The following is a 22,406-nucleotide window of genomic DNA, read 5'->3' on the forward strand; positions in this document are numbered from 1 at the left end:
TTCAGCATAGCAGAATTCTCATAGGAAACAGCATACAAGGAAACACAGGACCAATTCTACCTGGGTATAAAGTAAGGACTCATAAACCTGTTGGCTCAAGGTGCCATCTCTCCCACTTCCCAGCTTTTAGACATCACAGCATTCCTCCCCACTAAGCCCAGATTCCTTTTGCAAACAACACACCACCAATCAGAGTCGATAGGTAAGACAAATCCTGTGTACTCACCAGCTTGTAAAGCTTGGTCCTTGAAGGGAAAGGGAGAAAAAGTGTTTGGGGGTTAAAGATCAGGAAATAAATGGAGGAGGGGCCGGTGCTGTGGTGCAGCGGGTTAAAGCCCTGGCCAGAAGAGCCCACATCCCGTATGGGCGCCGGTTCGAGTCCCAGCTGCTCCTCTTCTGATCCAGCTTTTGGCTATGACCTGGGAAAGCAGTAGAAGATGGCCCAAGTCCTTGGGCCCCTGCACCCACATGGGAAACCTGGAAGAAGCTCCTGGCTCCTGGCTTCGAATCAGCATAGCTCTGACCATTGCGGCCATCTGAGGAGTGAATCAGTGGATGGAAGACCTCTCTCTGTCTCTACTTCTCTCTGTAACTCTGTCTTTCAAATAAATAAAATAATTTTTTTAAAAAAAGAAAGAAATGGGGAGATACCATGAGATGGACTAAACCTGACTTACTCTTTCCTAGTTAGAGGGAGGAGCAGAAGAGCCAAGAAGACCTTGAGATGGGAGACTGACTTGCCTTGGTCCATGCCAGCTGCCTCTGCCATCTGTCCTTTAGAACAGAATTGGTGAGGGCTCCATGGCCCACATACATCTCAGTCCTACTGTACAGACCAGAAAGAGAGGGGGCGGGTAGGGAGAGAGGGAAGGGGGGTTCTGCAAACCAGAGAAAAAAGCCACAGGAAAAGCTCCTAAGTAGGGATAAAGGAGAGGGTAAATTACAGAGTTTTTGTTATGAATGGCAGCAGGACCAGCGGGACCTGATAGGGAAGGAGGCCAGCCTTCCTTGTTCCTCAATATAAAACAATCCCAGTATTGCACTGGAAAAAGAATGGAATGCTCATCAATTATATTAAAAGTAGATTGACTTATTTAAAATGCAGTAATGTTTGCCAAAAGCAGATGGAAAACAGAAATTCAAAACAAGGTGAGGTCATTTGTAAAACCCCAGCCCTACCACTAACTCCCAGCAGCTGACAATTCTCCTGCATCAGAATGGTGCTGATGGGCGGTGGGTGGGAACGCGGAGGTCACACAAAAGGGGGGGAGTAAAACCCAACAAACGGTTTATAGGTTGTTTCCCTTCTATCGTTCTCCAATATGGAGAAAGACATCGCCCTTCCCCCTTCTACTTCAGAGGCATTGGTATCCCTTTAAAGTCAGTGACTCACTAGTGAGAGCCTGTGGGAATCAAGATTTCCTTCATACACTTATTCTAAACACATGCACATTTATCTTAGACCCTGAAATGTATTACACTAACACCAGCCAAACGCTGATGATTTCAGAACCTGAACATGGGCTATCGCTCTCTCTATAGTATTAGAATTTTTATTCTAAACCTTGAAATAACATTAGAAATATCTTATCCTCTGCTCTCAATTTCTCTTTTGAAGAAGGTAAATTCAAGAATGCCAGGTGGTTTGTGTCAGGTTACAGGGCCTATTAGTAACAAGATGGGGGCTAGAGGCCGGCGCCGCAGCTCAATAGGCTAATCCTCCGCTTTGTGGCTCCAGCACACCGGGTTCTAGTCCCGGTCGGGGTGCCGGATTCTGTCCTGGTTGCCCCTCTTCCAGGCCAGCTCTCTGCTGTGGCCAGGGAGTGCAGTGGAGGATGGCCCAAGTACTTGGGCCCTGCACCCCATGGGAGACCAGGAGAAGCACCTGGCTCCTGCCATCGGATCAGTGCGGTGCGCCGGCTGCAGCGTGCCAGCCGCAGCGGCCATTGGAGGGTGAACCAACAGCAAAAGGAAGACCTTTCTCTCTGTCTCTATCTCTCACTGTCCACTCTGCCTGTCAAAAAAAAAAAAAAAAAAGATGGGGCTAGCATCTAGGACTTCCAGCACCTGTTTACAGAGGGAAGAACATGAACATTCTGACTTCGAATAACAAATTCAAGAACAAGGCTTAGAGTGCTAGCAAATGGGTATTCTACAGAAAGTAGATATTATATTACTTCAATAATATTTATTAACTACTGATGTAACTAAGATAGCAGGAGTGATAAGCGTACCCAAACATTAACCAAAATTCATAGGATTTCACAAAGCTTTAACAAAAATATCCTCTTAGAATGATTGCCACAGTGAAAACTTACTTTACTTAAAACAAACAGTGGAGGCAGGGGAGCAAAAGCGTTACCACCTATTTTGGGGAGAATCACGAAAAGCTGGTGTGATTGGCAAGACATGTAAAAGAGAGATTAAATTAAAAGAAAATCGGCCTTTGTTGCTTTAATCATCAATATGATGTAAATGTTTTTGAGAATCACTGTCAATTTGCACATAAGTCACTATTCAATTATCCAAATTTGAAACAGAAAGTACTGTGTTCTACAGTGGGATGAAAAATTAAGACATTACAAATTATGGGAATGTTGACTGTAATCAGTTACTATTACAGCTCCTTTTCTTCCTTTTATTTTAATGAGTTCTTCAAATTAGGGCATACAAAGCATAGTTTCCAGAAAGACAGATGTGTGTGGATCTAGAAACAGATACAATGGTGCTTGTTCTCAAGAGAAAGATGCTCTCTATACAGTTAGAAAACGTATATAAATGATTATAGATATTAGAATTTTCATTGGTTTTAGAGGAACATTTGGTTTGTGAAAATAAATAAAATTGATGGACATATGTAGAATGCTAGAACCAATGCACTTGAAATTTAATATGGGTGTTTCAGGCGACCTAACGATAGGTTTTTTAAAGAAATTCAGTTCTTCAGTTCTTCTAATGGCACTGTGACTGGTATCTTCTGTTCTCCACTGAAAAAATCAGTATTCCTCAACATCTCACCTTCTATGGGAAAACGAAAACTCCATGTACATCTAACATTTTTTGGAAAGTGAATAATTGAACAGTTTTGAGAAAGAAGTCCTGTGACGTTTATAATGTTTCCCTTCACTTTCTGACTCCCAGTTTCTGTGGTTTTCACAGTATTCCCAGGACACTATAATCACTATGAACAGTTTAACTGATGGGATTGCTAGAGAGGAGGAATATTGAGTATTCGTGCACTACAACACAACACTCGGTCCCCTGCTATTTTTCCTTGCTCCTTTGTTCATTTAAACTTACCAAGAGGACTCATCTCCTTTGGATACACTTTACCAGTAGAGCACAATGGTTCTGAACATAGGCTTTGGTTCTACAGTGTAGAACTGCAACCCTAACTCTTTAAATTACTACACATGTGGGACTAGGGATAAGTTGCTTCACATCCAAGGGTCCTAGTTTCATTTATGAATCATATGTGACACAATTATGAGTAGGATTTCTCAAATGACTTTGAATTACTGGGGCCCAAGGCTGATATTAAAAGCTAACATTGCCTTATTTTCAGAAACCAGTACCAATAAGCCACCAAGTCCTGAAGTTGAACACCTTCCCGAAGTGTTTCCTAGGTCAGCTGGAAAAATAGTCCAGATTACCAACGACTACCACCCAAGTTCCCTTTCAGCAGTTATGATGGCTGGCACTGTGGCACACTACCCGCTGCCTGTGGTGCCGGCATCCATATGGGTACCAGTTCAACTCCAGCTGCTCTTCTTCGATCCAGCTCTTGGCTATGGCCCAGGAAAGCAGTACAAGATGGCCCAACTCCTTGGGCCCTTGTACTCACATGGGAGACCCGGAAGAAGCTCCTGGCTCCTGGTTTCAGTACAGTCCAGCTCCGCTCATTGCGTCCATCTGTGGAGTGAACTAGTGGATGGAAGACCTCTTTCTCTCTCTTCTCTCTCTCTCTCTCTTCCTCAGCCTCTCTGTAACTCTGCCTTTCAAATAAAATAAACCTTAAAAAAAAGAAAGTAAGTTATGAATCCTGCTCAACTATCATTACTGAACATAATAGGTGGAAATAGAAGATTCAAAATAACACAGTTGAAAACAACTTCAGATTACTCAAAACTCTGATTACATGTGGATAATAATACATACCTAATCTTCAAATCTAAACCATAAACTGTATCTTGCCACACTCCTGCTTAAAACCCTACATTAGTGCTTTCTATCAAACTTAGATTCTAAGTCCTGACTTCCTTTAATAATGCATGATTTGCTCACAGTGTATGTTTTCTTTAAAAAAAAATTTATTTATTTATTTGAAAGTTAGAGTTACACAGAGAGAGAAGGAGAGGCAGAGAGAAATAGAGGTCTTCCATCCACTGGTTCACTCCCCAAATGGCTGCAATGGCTGGAGCTGTGCTGATCGGATGCCAGGAGCCAGGAGCTTCTTCCAGGTCTCCCACACAGGTACAGGGGCCCAAGGACTTGGGCCATCTTCCACTGCTTTTCCAAGCCATAGCAGAGAGCTAGATTGGAAGTGGAGCAGTCGGGACTTGAAACAGTGCCCATATGGGATGCCGGCACTGCAGGCAACGGTTTTACCAGCTACGCCACAGCTCTGGCCCCACAATGTATGTTTTCAACATTGTCATAGTTCATGTACTTTCTCATAGAGACTGCTTCAGACACCATGATTTTATACTTTTTTCAAACACCTAAAGTCTGTCTCTATTCTAGTGTCTTGGCAAATTCTAATTGAGTAGGATGCCTTAATTGCAAGGTGAATTCCTTTCTTCATTCAGGATTTCTCAGATTTTTTTTTTTTTTTTTGCTATTCTAAACTTATTTACATGAAGCAATTTGTTTGTCTTCTGCAAACAGTGATAATTTGACTTCCTCTTTTCCTATTTGTATTAATTTGATTTCTTTTCTTGCCAAATGGGTCTGGCTAAAACTTTCAGAACTGTATTGGGTGGTAATGGTGAGAATGGGCATTCTTGTCTGCTCCTGGACCTTAGTAGAAATGCTTCTTGCTTTTCCCTATGCAGTGTGATGCTGGCTATGGGTTTGTCATACATTCCTTTGTCTGTGTTGAGAAATTGAGAAATGTCCCTTCTATAACCAATTTGCTTAAGATTTTTATCAGGAAGGAATGTTGTATTTTATAAAATGCTTCTGAGATAATCACATGGTTTTTATTCTCCATGTGACTTGATATATCACTTGATATATCATATTTATTGATTTGAAAATGTTGAACCATCCCTCCATCCCAGGGTAAAACCTACTTGATCCAGGTGGATGATCTTTTTTATGTATTGTTGGATTAGATTAGCTATTATTTTCTTGAGGATTTTCGCATCTATGTTCACCAGGAATATTGGTCTATAATGGTCGTCCTCTGGTGTACCTTTCTCTGGTTCAGAAATTAAGGTGATGATGGCCCAATGGCCGCATAGAAGGAATTTGGGAGGACTCCCTCCCTTTCACTTGTTATGAATAGCTTGAAAAAAGTTGGAATTAGCTCTTCTTAAAATGTCTGGTAGAATTCAGCGGTGAAACCATCCAGTCCTGAAATTTTCTTTGTTGGGAGGGTCTTTATTTCTGATTCATTCTCTGTCTTGGTTATTGATCTATTCAGGTTCTGTGTGTCTCTGTATTTCAACTTTGGTAAATTGTATATACCCAGAAATCTATTCATTTCTTCAATAATTTCCAGTTTGTTGGTACATAGTTACTTGTAGTAACTCCTGATGATTCTTTTTATTTCTATGATATCCATTGTAACATATCCTTTTCATCTCTTATTTTGTTAACTTGGGTCTTCCTTTTTTGGTTAGTTGGAACAAAGGTTTATCAATTTTATTATTTTTAAACCAGCTCTTCATTTCACAAATCTTTTGTATGATTTTTATTTCAATTTTCTTTACCTATAATTTTTATTATTCCTTTCTTCCTTGGGTTTGTTTTCTCTTGTTTTTCTAGGTCTTTGAGATGCATTTTTGGATCATTTATTTGATGCTTTTCCAATTTATTGATGTAGTCACTAATTGCTATAAAATTTCCTCTTAACACTGATATTGCTGTATCCCATAAGTTTTGATATGTTGTGTTGTCATCTTAACTCATTTCTAGGAACTTTTTATCTCCTTTTTGATTTCTTTTATGACTCACTGTTCATTAAGGAGCATGTTTTTCATCTCTATGTGTTTACATATTTTTATAGTTTCCTACATTGTTAATGTCTAGCTTCATTCTATTGTGGTTAGAAAAAATACATAGTACAATTTCAACTTTTTTAATTTGTTGAGACTTCTATTATAGCCTATAATATAGTCTGTCCTAGAGAGCAGTCCATGTTCTGATGAAAAGAATATATTCTTCAGCTGTAGGATGAAATGCTCTGTAGATATAAAATAAATCAAATTGGTCAATATTATAGATTAGCTCTGTTGTTTCTTTATCGATTTTTTGTCTAGTTGATCTGTCCATTGATGAAAGTGGGATGTCAGAGTCCCCCACTACTATTGTATTGGAATATATGTCTCCTTTTAGGGCAATCAGCATTTGTTTTAAATAGCTGGGTGCCCTAGAATTGGGTACATCTGCATTTCCTATAGTCACATCTTCCTGTTAAATGGATCAATTAGTCATTACATAATGCCCTTCTTTTTCCCTTTTAATAGTTTTTCCTTTAAATCTATTTTGCCTGATTTTAGAATAGCTACTCCTGCTCACTTTTTATTTCCATTTTCATGGAATATCTTTCTCCATCCTCTTGCTTTCAGTCTTTGTGTATTTTTTTGTGTGTGGTGTGTTTCTTATAGGTAGCATATAGATGAGTCGTGTTTTTTAACTCATTCAGGCAGTCTGTATATCAATTGGAGAATTTATGTCATTTATATTCCATGTTATTGCTGAGAAGTAATGACCTTGTCCTCCCATTTTTCTACAAGAAATCCACTTCACCAGTAAGCACATGTACACTGAAAGCAAAACGATGGAAAAAAAAATATTCCATGCTAACAGAAACCAAAAGTGAGCAGAAGTAGCTATACTTACATCCAACAAAATGGAATTTAATACAATAATAGTAAAAAGAGACAAAGATGGGATCACTATGGAATGATCAAATGCTTGATATAATTAGAAGATAAAACAGGTCTAAGTATATATACAACTATTGCTGGCTACCTAATTGTATAAAACAAACATTGTTAGATTTAGCAAGAGATAGGCTCCAATGCAATCATTGTGGGGAACCTCAACATCTCACTTTCAACTAGACAAATTGCCTAGCCAAAAAAAAAAATAATCAAAAATAATCAGAATTAAACTGTACTGTTGACCAAATAAACCTAACATATATTTAAAGAGCTTTCCATCCTACAAATGCAGAATACACATTATTTTGATCAGCACATCTAATATTCTCTAAGATAGACCATATATTAGGCTGAGAAACAAGCCTCAAAGAACTAAAGTACTTTTTATCACAATAGAATGAAACTAGAAATTGACAACAAAAGAAACTCTTAAAACTATTCAAATGCATAGAAACTGAAAAATATCTTCTCTAATGAACAATGGAACATTGAATATATCAAAAGAGAATTTCACAAAATTATCCTACATGTCTACCTTGATTCTAAAATCAATCAAGGGGGCCGTGGCTGTGGTGTAGCGGGCCTGTAGTGGGGCCTGCAGTGTCAGTATCCCATATGGGCACTGGTTCAAGTCCTGGCTGCTCCACTTCCAATCCAGCTCCCTGCTATGGCCTGGGAAAATAGTTCTTGGGCCCCTGCACCTGCATGGGAGACTCGGAAGAAGCTCCTGGCTCCTGGCTTCAGATCGGCACAGCTCCGACCATTGCAGCCAACTGGGGAGTGAACCAGCCAATGGAATACCTCTCTGTCTCTTTCTCTCTCTGCCTCGCCTTCTCTCTCTGTGTAACTCTGACTTTCAAAAAAATCTTTAAAAATAAATAAGTAGATAAATAAAACTGATCAAGCACACAGCAGAAAAAGAAAATTGTAGACCAATATCCCTGATGAACATAGAAGAAAAACTTCTCAGCAAAGAACTAGCAAGTGAAATACAATAATATATCAAAGAGTTCATCATGACAAAGTGTAATTTATCCTAGGAATGCAGGGATGGCTTAACATATACAAATCGGGTCTGGCACCATGGTGTAGTAGGTTAATCCTCTGCCTGTAGCACCAGCATCCCATATGGGCACCGGTTCTAGTCCTGGCTGCTTCTCTTCCAATCCAGCTCTCTGCTATGGCCTGGGAAAGCAGTAGAAGATGGCCCAAATGCTTAGGCCCCCACACCCTCATGGGAGTCCCGGAAGAAGCTCCTGGCTCCCGATTGGTGCAGCTCCAGCCATTGCGGCCATTTGGAGAGTGAACCAACGGAAGGAATACCTTTCTCTGTCTCTTCCTCTCACTGTCTGTAGATCTACCTCTCAAATAAAAAGAAAATCTTTTTAAAAAACACGTACAAATCAATAAATATAATGCATAATATCAACAGAATTAAGGATAAAAATCAAATGATCATATCAATTAATGCAGAAAATTCCAATGTGCACACACACACACACACAGAACTAGAAAGACAATTACCTGGCTTGATTTATTTGTACTATGTGTTTGTGTTCAAATATTAGCTGTACACCATAAAAATCTACAATTTTTATATGATATAAAAATTTACAAAAATAATTTAAGAGGAAGGAAAAGATAGAAGAATCAAAACAAAAGGAAAAATAATACAATGCTTCACAAGTCTATAAATAAATGTGTGTGTCCTAGGACTGCAGTGGATACATTTTAACACAGCAGTGACAAACCACAAGTAGGAGGAATCAGCATAGTGAGGACTGCAGAAAGAAAAGAGAGAAAGAGGGATGACATCTTTGATGATGTCAGTGACCCTCTGAGTCAGCCCTGGACTGCTGACATCCAGACTTCTTCAAATGTGAAGTAATTACATGTCTTCAATGCCTAGGCCACTGTTGATTGAGTTACATGTATCTTTTAGGGGTTTGATTGAATCACAAAAGGCTCTGTGCATCAGTTATTTGCGTGAAAAATCTCAGAGCATCTAAGAGCATTATCTAACACTATTTGCCTTGGAATGTTGTGCTGTATAGTTTATTTAGCCTCCAAATCCTCTGTCCTTGTACTCCAATCTTTCTCTGCTGGGCAAAAGCCTGACCTATGGAGACCTCCATGGTATACTTAGTCCTCAGACCTCCAGTTGGTTTCAGCCAATGGAAGTCACCAGCAAGTAAGTAAAGACCTGAAGTTCATTACGGTCCCCACCCCTCCTTGGATCATAGTGGAATTTTTTTCATCCTCCCACTGAAGCCCCCGTTCCTGTCATGTATTCCCAACCTTCAAATTCTAGCGACCATTTCTTTCTTACGTCAGGGAGATAGGTGCCCACTCTTGATAGACATTGGATTCCATTTGCAGACTTCTCTTATCTCTTCCCATATCTTTCTTAATAGTCCCTTTATTAACATTCTTTAGTCATCCTATCTGCATATGGTATCAGTTTCCTGTTGTGATTCTGAAAGAATCAAGATGACAGAGCATGGGATTTTTCATGTAAAACAATGTTACAAATGTATTGACTAAATAAATTGAGGTAATTCTCATAACCCTACACTTTTTAAGTGAGATAATACCTACTCCAGACAGCTAATGTGGATATTAAATATGATGTAACCAAACAGTGTCTAGCACATAGTAGATGTTTAAAATATGAAAGTTTTGGGGCTGGCACTGTAGCTTAGCAGGTAAAGCTGCTGCCTTCAGTGCTGGCATTCCATATGGGAACCGGTTCAAGACCCAGCTGCTCCACTTCTGATCCAGCTCTCTGCTATGGCCTGGGAAGGCAGGGTAAGAGGGCCCAAGTCCTTGGGCCCCTGCACCCGTGTGGGAGACCCGGAGAGAACCAGCAGATGGAAGACCTCTCTCTCTGCCTCTCCTTCTCTCTCTGTGTAACTCTGACTTTCAAATAAATAAATAAATCTTTAAAAAATGCAAAGTTTCTCTTCTCTCCACTAAACTCCAACTCTTTCCCTCACTTAATATATAAGGCTCAGCTGACTCCACAGGCACTCATTTTATATAGAAGTGCTAATACATAGATGTAAAGCTGAAAAATGAAGAAATGTTTAGTAGACCTCTGCTCTCTTTTCACCATGTCCATTGCAGACATCCAAGTCGGACCCCAGAGCTTGTCCTCAATGAGCTTTGATGCAATCTCAGAATCCTTCTCAAAAGGGCCTTCAGATAAGTCATTTTTTAAGATTTATTTATTTGAAAGTTAGAGTTAAAAAGAGAAAGAAGAGGCAGAGAAAGAGAGAGAGGTCTTCCATCCACTGGTTCACTCCCCAATTGGCCGCAACATCTGGAGCTGTGCCAATCTGAAGCCACGAGCCAGCAGCTTCTTCCGGGTCTCCCACGTGGGTGCAGGGACCCAAGGACTTTGGGGCTATCTCCTGCTGCTTTCCCAAGCAATAGTAAATAGCTGAATCAGAAGTGGAGCAGCCAGGATTCAAACTGGCAACCATATGGGATGCCCGCACTGCAAGCCATGGCTTCACCAGCTGGCACAGCACCGCTGGCTGGCTTTGTCCCGTGATTGTGTAGAATGCTAAATGATAGACTTCACCAGCAACAGCTGATGGCAGATACTTTAGGTATGGGTCTGTTGGGCCCCAGATGTTGCTGTGGATTTGTTCTGAGAGGAGGGGCACAGTAGGCGCAAGAGGCACGGAGTCACCACACAGACACCAGGAGTTGGGTGAAAGCAGGCCAGAGGTGAGCAGCCTGCAGACTCGTTTACTTCAGTTGGTATAGCAGCTTATGTAGCCAAGACAGCAAATCCGGTCAAGGGGTGGCTTGTGCCCTAACCAGTCACTGCCTGTTGCCAGCCAGGCTCTGTTGCCAGGTGGGTTCTGAAGCCATTCTTGAGTAACTGGTGATTGTTTGCCAGCGGCCATCTTGGCATGGCCTTCTCATTCCACAACATGGTCAACATCTATCAAACTTAAGTCTCCCCAAAACATTGCTAAACTTTCAACTTTGCAGTATGTAGGCTGCTGATGCAGAAAGTATTGGGTAAGAAACTGTACTATTGGTGCAGCTAAGTCAAAAGCAAGGACTTTCAAAACTAGATGCTCCATTCTCAGAACTTGTTTCTTAATATAGGTATCAACTATAATGTACACAAACTCTACCACTTCTGGTGGGTATACTTCTACAGAATTTGAGGCTAGCAGCATAGCAGCAGTGCCCACAAGCTGAAGCTTTCCTCTCAACACAGATGTTAAAGAAAGGAACCAATCGATGCAGTTCACTGCCAAATGCAGAGTCATTCTGTAGTTTATGTTCCTCTCCTACCTCAACTAACTGGTCCACAAGGACAACCCTCATCCTGTTAGTGAAGTCAGGTTGTAAACCCACTTTAGTTTTATGTTTAACCTCCATTTCCCTGGCATATTTGTGAATATCCTCATGGTAGTCCAGGACTTCATTAACACTCACCGACTTTTCATCTTCTAAGACAATTGGCACATCCAGTGTATGTGGTGACTCAAAGCCACTATCCATTGGATAATCAAGAGGTGCCAGTGGGTTCCTTTGTCCTGGCAAAGTAATAACTGAATGAGAAGCCAGGACAGCTTCAGGCTTGGCATTTTTACATTCAGCGGGCTTCTTGGGGGGCTCTTCTGCTTCATCAACATGAGTGGTGAATGCAGTCCATTTACTGTTAGCTTTCCAAGGAGGAACAGAGACCTGCTCAGCATTTATAGGGAGATCCTTAAGAGGAGCAACCCATGGCATCCTGGGCCTCTCCTGTGGAGCAGGGCCCGTGAGTTCCCGGCCTTCAGTACCACCAGTGTGGCCTGGGCCCACAGCTGCTGGGTGGGTGCCGCCTTCTCCAGGCTGATGTTCACCTGGTCCTCCTGGAGAGCCCTCAGTTGCAATGTTAGCAGCGCCAAGCCCAGGGCCATGGGCTTCCATTCTTTTCTCTTTCTTTGAAACAAAAAAATGGTTTATTTCATATAAAGTCCAATTTATCTGTTTTTCCTTATCTCTTATGGTTTTTGGTATTATATTAAAAAATCACTGCCTAAGCCAAAGTCATACAGATTTACCCTGTTTTCCTCTGAGCTGTATAGTTTCAGCTCTCTTGTTTAAGTCCATGATCCACTTCCAGTTAATTGTTTATATACTGTAAGTTAAGAGATAATTTCGTTTTCTTCATGGAGTGAGCCAGTTGTCTCAGCACATATTTTTTTAAAGACTATACTTTCCCCATCAACTTGTCTTTTTTAAAACTTTTTTAAAACTTTTATTTAATAAATATGAATTTTGAAAGTACAACTTTTGGATTATAGTGGTTTTTCCCCCCATAACCTCCCTCCCACCTACAAACCATCCCATCTCCTACTCCCTCTCCCATTCCATTCTTCATTAAGATTCATTTTTAATTATCTTTATATACAGAAGATCAACTCTATATTAAGTAAGATTTCAATAGTTTAAACTCACACAGACACACAAAGCATAAAGTATGGTTTGAAGACCAGTTTTACCATTAATTCACATAGTACAACACATTAAGGGCAGAGATGCTACATGGGGAGCAAGTGCACAGTGACTCTTATTGTTGAATTAACAATTGACACTCTTATTTAGGACTTCACTAATCACCCAGGGCTCTTGTCATGAGTTGCCAAGGCTATGGAAACCTCTTGAGTTCACAAACTCCAACTTTATTTAGACAAGGCCATAATCCAAGTGGAAGTTCTCTCCTCCCTTCAGAGAAAGGTATCTCTTTCTTTGATGGTCTGTTCTTTCCGCTAGGATCTCACTCACAGAGATCTTTCACTTAGGTCATTTTTTTGCCACAGTGTCTTGGCGTTCCATGCCTGAGAAACTCTCATGGGATTTTTAGCCAGATCTGAATGCCTTAAGGGCCGATTCTGAGGCCAGAGTACTATTTAGGGCATTTGCCATTCTATGAGTCTGCTGTGTATCCCGTTTCCCATGTTGGATGGTTCTCTCCTTTTTAATTCTATCAATTATTACTAGCAGACACTGGTCTTATTTATGTGATCCCTTTGACAATCCTACCTTTATGATCAATAGCATCCTTGATAAAATCATCTGACCTGAAATGTAAGGATTTCTTTATGAACTCTCAGTTATATCTCAAATATTTATATGTCCATCTTTATGGCATAAACATTTTTTGATTCATCAAAGATGACTTAGTATTTGCCAGCCAGATAATGGTTCAAGGTGAGATGGGCATGGGGGCATTCCAACTGGAAATCATGCCTCAAGTATGTATGTGAGGAGGCACACGATGACCACATGGCAGAGGAACAAGGACTGGGCTTTTCCCAGTGCATCGTCTGTCACGAGCACTGTGGTGGGCAGCAAGGTAGTGTGTATGCTTCAGCAGTTTGGCTTTCACACTGCAGATAGGAACCTGTGAAGACTTTTGTGCATGATCATATTTGACTCTGGAAAGTTGAAAGGCCATTTCAGAAACTATTTCATTATGTCCAAGAGAGCAATCGAGAGCACCTTAAGTAAGACAGTGGTGATGACACCGCAGAAAGGGGTGAGCACATTTGACAGATGTTTAAGAGGAAGTCTCAACCATATGGCTTCACAGGTTGGATGAGTTAGCATGAGAGAAAGTTACAAACATGCCTGGCTTCCAGGGCACTATTCATCAGGCTAGAGAACAAAAGAGGAGGACTGGGTTTGAGTAAAATACAATTATTTTCATTTGGGACATGTTGAATATTCTTAAGTACTCTGTGGGCCAAGTAATATGCTGCCTGTTTTAACATACAGTATATAATTTAATTTATATGTATCATACCGTTAGCACTGTAAAGATTTATGGATGCTGTTTCACAGGAGAGGAAACTAAGTCTAAGTGAAAATATAAAATTTCTCCATTTCATATAGGTAGTCAGTAGTAGAGAAGAAATTTAAACCAAATCTGCTATTTTTAGATATTCATGCTTATAAGGAACTTTTATGACTATATTTCATTCTAAAAGGTTGTTGTGAAAGAAACTGTGCATAAACTCAAAATAGGAAATCTATCCGTTCTGTGCTAACTTAGTAGCATTCTTATGTAGTTACTTTTAATTTTAACTACTGTCACATTTCTTTTTTTTTTTTAAGATTTCTTTATTTATTTGAAAGTCAGAGATACACAGAGAGGAGAGGAGAGAGAAGAGAGAGAGGTCTTTCTTTTTTTTTTTTTTCTTCTTTTTTTGACAGGCAGAGTGGATAGTGAGAGAGAGAGACAGAGAGAAAGGTCTTCCTTTTTGCCGTTGGTTCACCCTCCAATGGCCGCTGCGGCCGGCGCATCGTGCTGATCCGAAGCCAGGAGCCAGGTGCTTCTCCTGGTCTCCCATGCAGGGCCCAAGGACTTGGGCCATCCTCCACTGCCTTCCCGGGCCATAACAGAAAGCTGGCCTGGAAGAGGGGCAACCGGGATAGAATCTGGCGCCCCAACCAGGACCGGAACCCGGTGTGCCGGCGCCGCAAGGTGGAGGATTAGCCTGTTAAGCCACGGCGCTGGCCTAACTACTGTCACATTTCTATAGACACACACCAACATATAGCAAAATCAGAATAGGATACAGGTTGGAAGAGAATTGTGTTTTAAAATCTGCCTTATTGTAAAGATATATCAAATTTACGGATATTTACTGTCTTAGTCCATGTTCTGGGTTATAAGAGAATACTCGAGACTGGTTAATTTATGTAGCAGAGAGAGATTTTTGAAGCTGGCAGGTTTAAGCCTGGAGGCCCACATCTGGGGGCGGGGGGGGGGGGGGGGGGGCCTTGTGCTGCATGCTAGCATAGCAGAAAAGAAGAAGTACAAAAGGGACAGCCTTGTTTTGTAACAACCTGCTTTCACCATAACTTACCTAGTCCAAGAGAGAAAGAACTCACGCAGAAAAAGGCATTTGTCCCTTCCTGAGGGTTCCTCCTCTGGGCCCCAAACTCCCTCCACTGGACTTCAACACTGGCACATTAGGAACCAAACCTCAACATGAGTTTTTGAGGGAACACCCACTTTTCAAAACAGCATCTGACACCAGCGCTGTGGCACAGAGGAATAAGCAGCTGCTTGAGACCCACAGCTCATGCCAGAGTGCCAGTCTGAGTTTCTCCTAATTCACCTGGGAAGGCAGAGAAGACAGCCCAAGTACCCGGGTCCCTGGCACCATGTAGGAGATGCAGGTGGAGCTCCAGGCCCCTGGCTTCCGCCTGGCCCAGCCCTGGCCATTGCAACCATTTGGGGAGTGGACCAGCAGATAGATCTTTCTCTCTGTGTCTCTCCTTCCTCTCTTTGTCACTCTGCTTGTCAAATAAGTAAATAAATTTTAAATGACATTTAAAAGCAAGACAGCACAGCCTCCACTTTAATGAGACATTGTGCAGAGCACGTTTGCGTGGATTGCCTACCTTAACCTCTACAGTCCTCTAACGTAGATTATTTTTTCTTTTGTAAGGAAGTGACCAAGACTCAGAGACTATAGAAATTTTTAACTATGTTCTTTCTGTTTGACTTGATTTCTATATATGCCTTCACATACAGATATCCATTCAACAGCTACTTATTTAGGGACAATGATTCTTCAGTGGGTGATAATAAAGGAAAGAAACAGGCAACTCAGTCTTCTGGTTTTTTTTTTTTTTTTTTTTTTTTTTTTTTTTTTTCTGACAGGCAGAGTGGATAGTGAGAGATAGAGACAGAGAGAAAGATCTTCCTTTGCCATTGGTTCACCCTCCAATGGCCACTGTGGCCGGCGCACCGCGCTGATCCAATGGCAGGAGCCAGGTGCTTCTCCTGGTCTCCCATGGGGTGCAGGGCCCACACACTTAGGCCATCCTCCACTGCACTCCCTGGCCACAGCAGAGAGCTGGCCTGGAAGAGGGGCAACCGGGACAGAATCCGGTGCCCCGACCAGGACTAGAACCCGGTGTGCCGGCGCCGCAAGGTGGAGGATTAGCCTGTTGAGCTGCGGCGCCAGCCAAGTCTTCTGGTTTTGTGAGTCTAAATTCTGGAAAGTTTTTATATATGATACTTTAGGTACTTCCTGCAACATGAACCATTTATGAGATTTAAATAAATACACCAATAAATCTTGTATAATTTAAACTGACTTCCAATTGCTTTATCAAACCTCTGATTTCTGGAAAGCAGAGATAGTCACTCACTAATATGTTTTGAATATACTGATTAACTAGTTATCTTTGGGCTCCATTTGAACAAACTTCAGATCTTCTTTAATATCTATCAGTTTTATTAAGTACATTTTCATGATATTTCACTTTCTCAGTTTTTTTCAAATTTATAATTAACATAAATGGTAGTGATACTTATTCCATTTATCTTTAAAGCACTTAAGAAACATCATAGGAGAAAACATATACTTTTTTACTATATTGTAAATACCATTATTATCACACCAGGTTGTGATTCTATTTGTGCATTTATTTAGCAAAACCTCCCTAAAAAATATACTATGACAACTGTGTAAATTTGTGCACACCCAAGAATTTAGAAATTTATTTAAAGAACAGTTGGCTTTTTTCTTACAAGCCAAATACAAATATTATAACCCAAGATTAAAAATAAAGTTAATATCTTACAAAGGACCACGTTGGGCCATAAAGCTGTTTTGCCACTTATATATGCAATCTATTTCTTGCCTTTTCTTTTGCCAAGTTAAGCTTACTATTGAGCTATGCAAACATGATCTTTATTCCATTTTGCAATATCCTGTATACCTTCCCAAATTGGCTAGAAGACCAAATTCAAGTCTTCCACCACATCTGAGCTTACAACAATGTGTTTCAGATGATCGTCTCCAAATAGTGTGGCCTACAGTTTGTGTTTTAGCCCAGCAATTTTATAGCAATATTGTAAAGCCATGACTTCAATTTCATATAATCATGCTTGGCACAGATAGTGGCCCTTATCCAGACTTATTTAATTTCACCTTTTAGGAATTATGTAAATATCATATGTCTCTTTTAGAAATTTACCACTACAGTGTTAAATTACCTCATCCCTCATAGACCACACAACGTATCAACCTTAGCATTTTTCTTTTTTGCACTTAGCTCATGTGGTGAGCACCTGAAAACCATTCTTAAAACTTGCCACCCACTCTCTTGCCTGCTCTGCCTCTGACTTTTAAATCATGCCTGTTAATTTTAGCAGAGACTTGGCTGACAAGCCGGATGTGATGTGCTGTGTGAGACCATGATCACAGAGGTACAATACCAGGTCAGGGCAGGATTTTAACAACGTAGTTAATTATTATAGTTTGGGGGTAAGACTGGAATTAAGAAGAACATAAGCAAAAGACTTTTTTGCAAAGCATGTGAGTTTTTAGTATATATTTCCAATTTATAATATAATAAATAAGCATGTGGATTGAAGTAGATCTGGTTGGAGTTCCACTTGGCTACTTGTAAACTGTGTAACTTGGAGAGGTTTCCTTTCCTGAGCCTTAGTTTCTTCATCTGGAAAATGACACAGATTTATTACAGGAGGATTACACCAAAAAATTCACATAAAGCACTTAGCACATGCCTGCCTCATAGCAATTGCCCAAATAAAGTATATTGGATGCTATTACTTTATTACAACTACTATTTTTGTTATTGTTTGAATTTTTGGAGGGTCTATATGATAATAATAGCCCAGATCAGCAAGACTGAACAAAAAAAAAAAAAAGAAGCAAAGTTCATTATTGCCAAATTTCAATTAACTTCACACTTTAACTTTTCCTTTTGAAAATTCATCATTCCTTGATTTTATGTTTTAAATGTTTTCTCAAAACATTTTTGAAAAAGAGGCATAAAGTATTTATTTACAAATACCGATTGACTATACTCTCCAGGTCTGCTTGCCTTCAAATGAGCCTTCTCCCCTTCTCACCACATGGACCTGTAACTGGTGTACTGGCCAAGTGCTGCTGCTAAAAAGAGGACAGAAACTCATTAGGTAGGTGTACAGCAACAACCAGAAACAAAAGTGTAACCTCCCTGTGCCGCTTACCAACCATACAGCCATTGATAGGTGTCTTAACCTCTGTCTGAGTGTCCTCTACTGGAGCTAATAATGAAACCCATCTTGGAGGGCTGAGTTAATTAATAGGTTAACGTGTCAGGAATATTGTTGGAAGATCTCTGTCCGTCTTTTTTGATTTTTAGATAAAATGCAAATAAGTAATAAAACTTTTAAAAAATAATAGTAGTGGTTGCCCATGGCAACCCTCTGCAAGCTTTAGGGTTTTTTTTTTTTTTCTATTACGGTGTGCTAAATTCAGAAACAGCGTGCACACACACATGCACACAAACACCTAGTGACATTTCTTTTCCTGCTTCATGCTATCTTCCTTTCTACGGCATGTCCTTGGGTAATCTGCATTGCATACAAATCTCCCAAGAATGGCACTCACCTGATTCTTTTTCTCTCCAAATCTCAGTCACTCTTCAGCATTGTTAGGAATCTGGAAAACTCAAATTGCTGTTTTATGCCACAGAAGAACATTTGGTGTTCTACTGTTGCTGTTCTGCCTTTTTTAAAAAAAATTATTTTATTTATTGGAAAGGCAGAATAATAGAAAGAGGGAGAGAAAGAGAGAGAGAAATCTTCCATCTGCTGGTTCACTTCTGCTGGATCACAAGTGGAGCAGCTAGAACTCGTACTGGCACCCAGATGGGATACCAACATTGCAGGAAGCAGCTTTACCCACTATAGCACAACACCAGTATCCTGTTTTGTCTTTTAAGGCTAACTAAATATTGCTACATAGAAAACCTGTATCATAAATACATTATCCCCTAAAAACAGTCAGTATATGAATTTTATACTAGTAGCTATGTTAATAGTGTAGCAGACACTCTGATAGAAAATTCAAAATTATCAGGTTGCTCTGGTTAATGTCTTCTCCATAGCTTCATTGCTTTAATATGGATTCAGATTATCTTTGTGCAAGCAAAACACACACACACACACACACACCTTAACCTCAATATGGGATGCGGGCATTGTAAGGAATTTAGAGACTTTTCTGGTCTATCCACAAAGAATTAGTCTCTGTCCTTGGTCCCAATGTCTGCATTTTGGTATCAGAAACTGAAGAGACAGTTCCTTGGAAGTTAATTCCATACCACAGATTTTTCTAGAGGAAAATGTTTATTTTTCTTTGGAAAAGAAAGACTCATTTTCCTAGGAAGGTTATAGATTTATTAGGTAGGTTACTGCTATTTTTGTGTAGGATTTGTCCCTGGCATTTATGATGTATTACATTGTTATAAGAGAAGTATGTTTTGCTTCCAGGATATTGCTAGAAGAATTTATAACACATAATTGTTTGGAATCAAGTCATAAGCATGAGCTAGCTAGAGTCTTTAATAAGTCGAAGGCAATCTAGTTTCAGGCCTAAATGACTCAGAGATTAATTAATAGCTTTATTAAAGATTATGAAAGCTTCTATATCTGTACATATTGCTAACGAAATATAACAAAATTGGTTGATATGTGCTATTTCCCAGTTTAGAGGAATAAAACACATAAAATCACTGATGTAAAGTTATTTTGTATCAATACATTTTGATGATATTTTGTTATTTTCTTTCCCTATAGTGAATAAGAGTGCTCTCTTATCAAAGATGGTCTAGGGACTGGTGTTGTGGAGCTTAGGACACCTACATCCAATATTAGAGAGTCAGTCTAATCCCTGATACTCCACTTCCAATCCAGTTTCCTGCTAATGCACCTGGGGGAGCAGCAGATTAGGACAGGAACCAGGATGGAATTCTTGGCTCCTGGTATTGGTCTGGTCTAGCCATGGCTGTTGCTGGCATTTGGAGAGGGAAATAGAAAATGAAAGATTTCTATCTGTGTGTGTTCCTCTCTCTCTAGTTTCAAATACCTGTTATCCTCAGTATTCAACCTATGTGCCTCAGAGTTAGAAGCTAAAAGTTTAGCTTCTTGGCATTCTTGACAGGCATTCAAAAAATCAAAGTTTCAAACAATCTGGTCTCTAAAATTTCCAGTAAATCCTGGACTTTGGTTTTTCCAGTTTGGGCCCAACTGAAAAAATCGAAAGACCTATGTCTCTCATCTTATAGAGACACCAACTAATCAGGCTATTTGGATTATATTAGAAGGACTGTCAAGATGTGATGTGGTACCAAACTTTAAGTTTCTATAATGGAAAATGCTATTAATACAAATGTTTGAGAATTAAAAAGTCTAATGATCTTGTGATACTAGACATGATAGTTATCTTAATGAGAAAGCCCCAGAGGCCTAAAGAGTTAAATACTTGTAAAATCCTAGAAGTGCTTTCAAAAATACTGTGAAGTAAGCAAGTGCCTCTTGTTGGTTGATGAGTTTATAATTTTAAACATAGAAACTTAAAGTCTTTTGTCATCCATTGTTATATATGATGTGCTGCCCATAAAACTAAAGCGTTGTTGGTTCTGTGTTTAGCTGTCCTCCTATAGGTTCCTATGGATTTTTTCCAGCCACTTTTATTGTATTCAGTACTTTGGGATGGCTCTGTAAACAGATGAAGCCAATAATGTATTAACAGTACCAACTGAGAGAAAGTATGGTTAGCTGAGGTTACTAAAAACAAAAAGCAATTCAAATCAATTGGCAATCTACAAAAAGAGTTAAAGATTTTAAAAGCTATTATTAAAATTGCTATATTGGTCTAGTATGCTATGTTATATGTGTGTACATATTGTATGTCCACATGGGGAAATTTTATTAAGAGTTTTATTTTAAATGGCTTATAGATAAGATTGTCCATAAATTTAAGCTGCTAAAATCAATCAAAGATACATTTTAATTTGTGGGACTTGAATCTGTGTATCATATGTTTTAAATGTGTTGGTAGAAAGAAACTAAAAACATTTTAGATGGTTGTGCTTAAGTTTACTGGTTAAACAAACTACATCATGTTAGATATTTAAGAGGTGTTTTCAAATACATGATTCTTAAAATTTATAGAAGGCATTGGACCTTCTGGTAAATGTTTTCTTAAGTTGTTAACTAATGGTTGAAACGGTTTGCTAAGTATTCATTTAATATTGCTATTGTCAGCAAGCGATCTAGGACTTGCTCCCTCATTTCTCTATTCTAAGCCCAACTTGTTCTTTCATTTCTCTATTCTCTTCAAGGTAGGAAACTAATTCTATTATAAAGGAATCTGTAGGACACACAATTTAATCTTTAGACCTTATAAAAGAGATGGCTAACATTTTTCTGTAATAGCATAGCCAAAATAAGAACTTAAATAATAATCTCATAGCTAGATTCACTTCGCCATCAGCGAAGTATACAGTAAGTAGAAAAAACCTCCCTTTCAGACCAAAGGGAAAGAAAGTTTTAAAGTGAGAATATAATTTTCCTCATGGGCATTGTCTACCTTAGAAAAACTACTAGAGAACATGCCTGTGACTATAGACTTGTAGTTCAGGCCACCGAAGATTAGAGATGGGACTTGGGCACTCCCTTGACTTGCATCCTCTGGTCTGTTTTAACACAAACCAGGAGGAAAAGAAAGCGAGGCATCAGAAGCAATGGGTGGCAGGCCTATTAATGGCTGATCTGTACAGTGATCTCCCCTCAAGGAGACCCAACAGGCCAGTCCACTGCAGTGGCTTTCAATGTGGTAAGCCTGGGCTTCAGCAGAAGTCAGCTTGTGAAGAGCCCTGGCAGCTCTGCCAAGAGTTGGATCACTGGAAATGGACCTGCCCTGGAGTCGAAGGATGCCCAGGTCAGAGCCACAGATCTTATTGGCTCTAAGCTGAAAAGCCCTTCACTCAGCCCAACTTCCAAAGTGACCACTGCAGCTGAGGGTATGGTCAAGTAGGATCAGCAACATTGCAGGCAGAACTGTAAATTTCTTGTTAGAGATGCCCCCTGCCTTTACCTGGCCAGCTCTCCTCCCAGCCCAGCCAAGTCATGAAAGTCAACAGAGTGCCTTCCCCTAGGATGTTCACACCTCCCTTAGGATATACCCCATGTGAAGAGATAGATAGGCCTGGGCCTCTTAACTTACAAGGCCTAAAGCCCACCAGATTATTATCAAGCCCCTTCTGTCAGGTTCTATTTGCCTCTCAATCAGAAAAATTACTTGTAGCTTAGACAGCACCTTTCTTAGCTCCTCTAATAATGACTCTGTCCTTTGTCCTAGGCCCTGTCTAGTGCACTTGGGCCTCATTCCTTTGTAATCATTACCTCTACTCTATCACCAATGGCTCTACTCCCAACCTGTGTGTACTGATGGTCCTCTT

The 22,406-nt window shown here is 39.9% G+C and overlaps 1 protein-coding gene across 1 annotated transcript; it reads right to left on the reverse strand.

Annotated features, from left to right (window-relative positions):
* Positions 1–95: 95 nt before the first annotated feature.
* On the reverse strand, positions 96–12,043 carry LOC133765293 (cyclin-A2-like). The gene is given in 5 exon segments (XM_062198903.1): positions 96–245; positions 10,613–10,737; positions 11,065–11,402; positions 11,404–11,896; positions 11,899–12,043. Coding segments are annotated over 5 exon segments (1,251 nt in total).
* Between the last annotated feature and the right edge of the window lie 10,363 nt (positions 12,044–22,406).

The sequence above is a fragment of the Lepus europaeus genome, chromosome 8 (genome assembly GCF_033115175.1).
Source record: "Lepus europaeus isolate LE1 chromosome 8, mLepTim1.pri, whole genome shotgun sequence".
Lineage (NCBI taxonomy): Eukaryota > Metazoa > Chordata > Mammalia > Lagomorpha > Leporidae > Lepus > Lepus europaeus.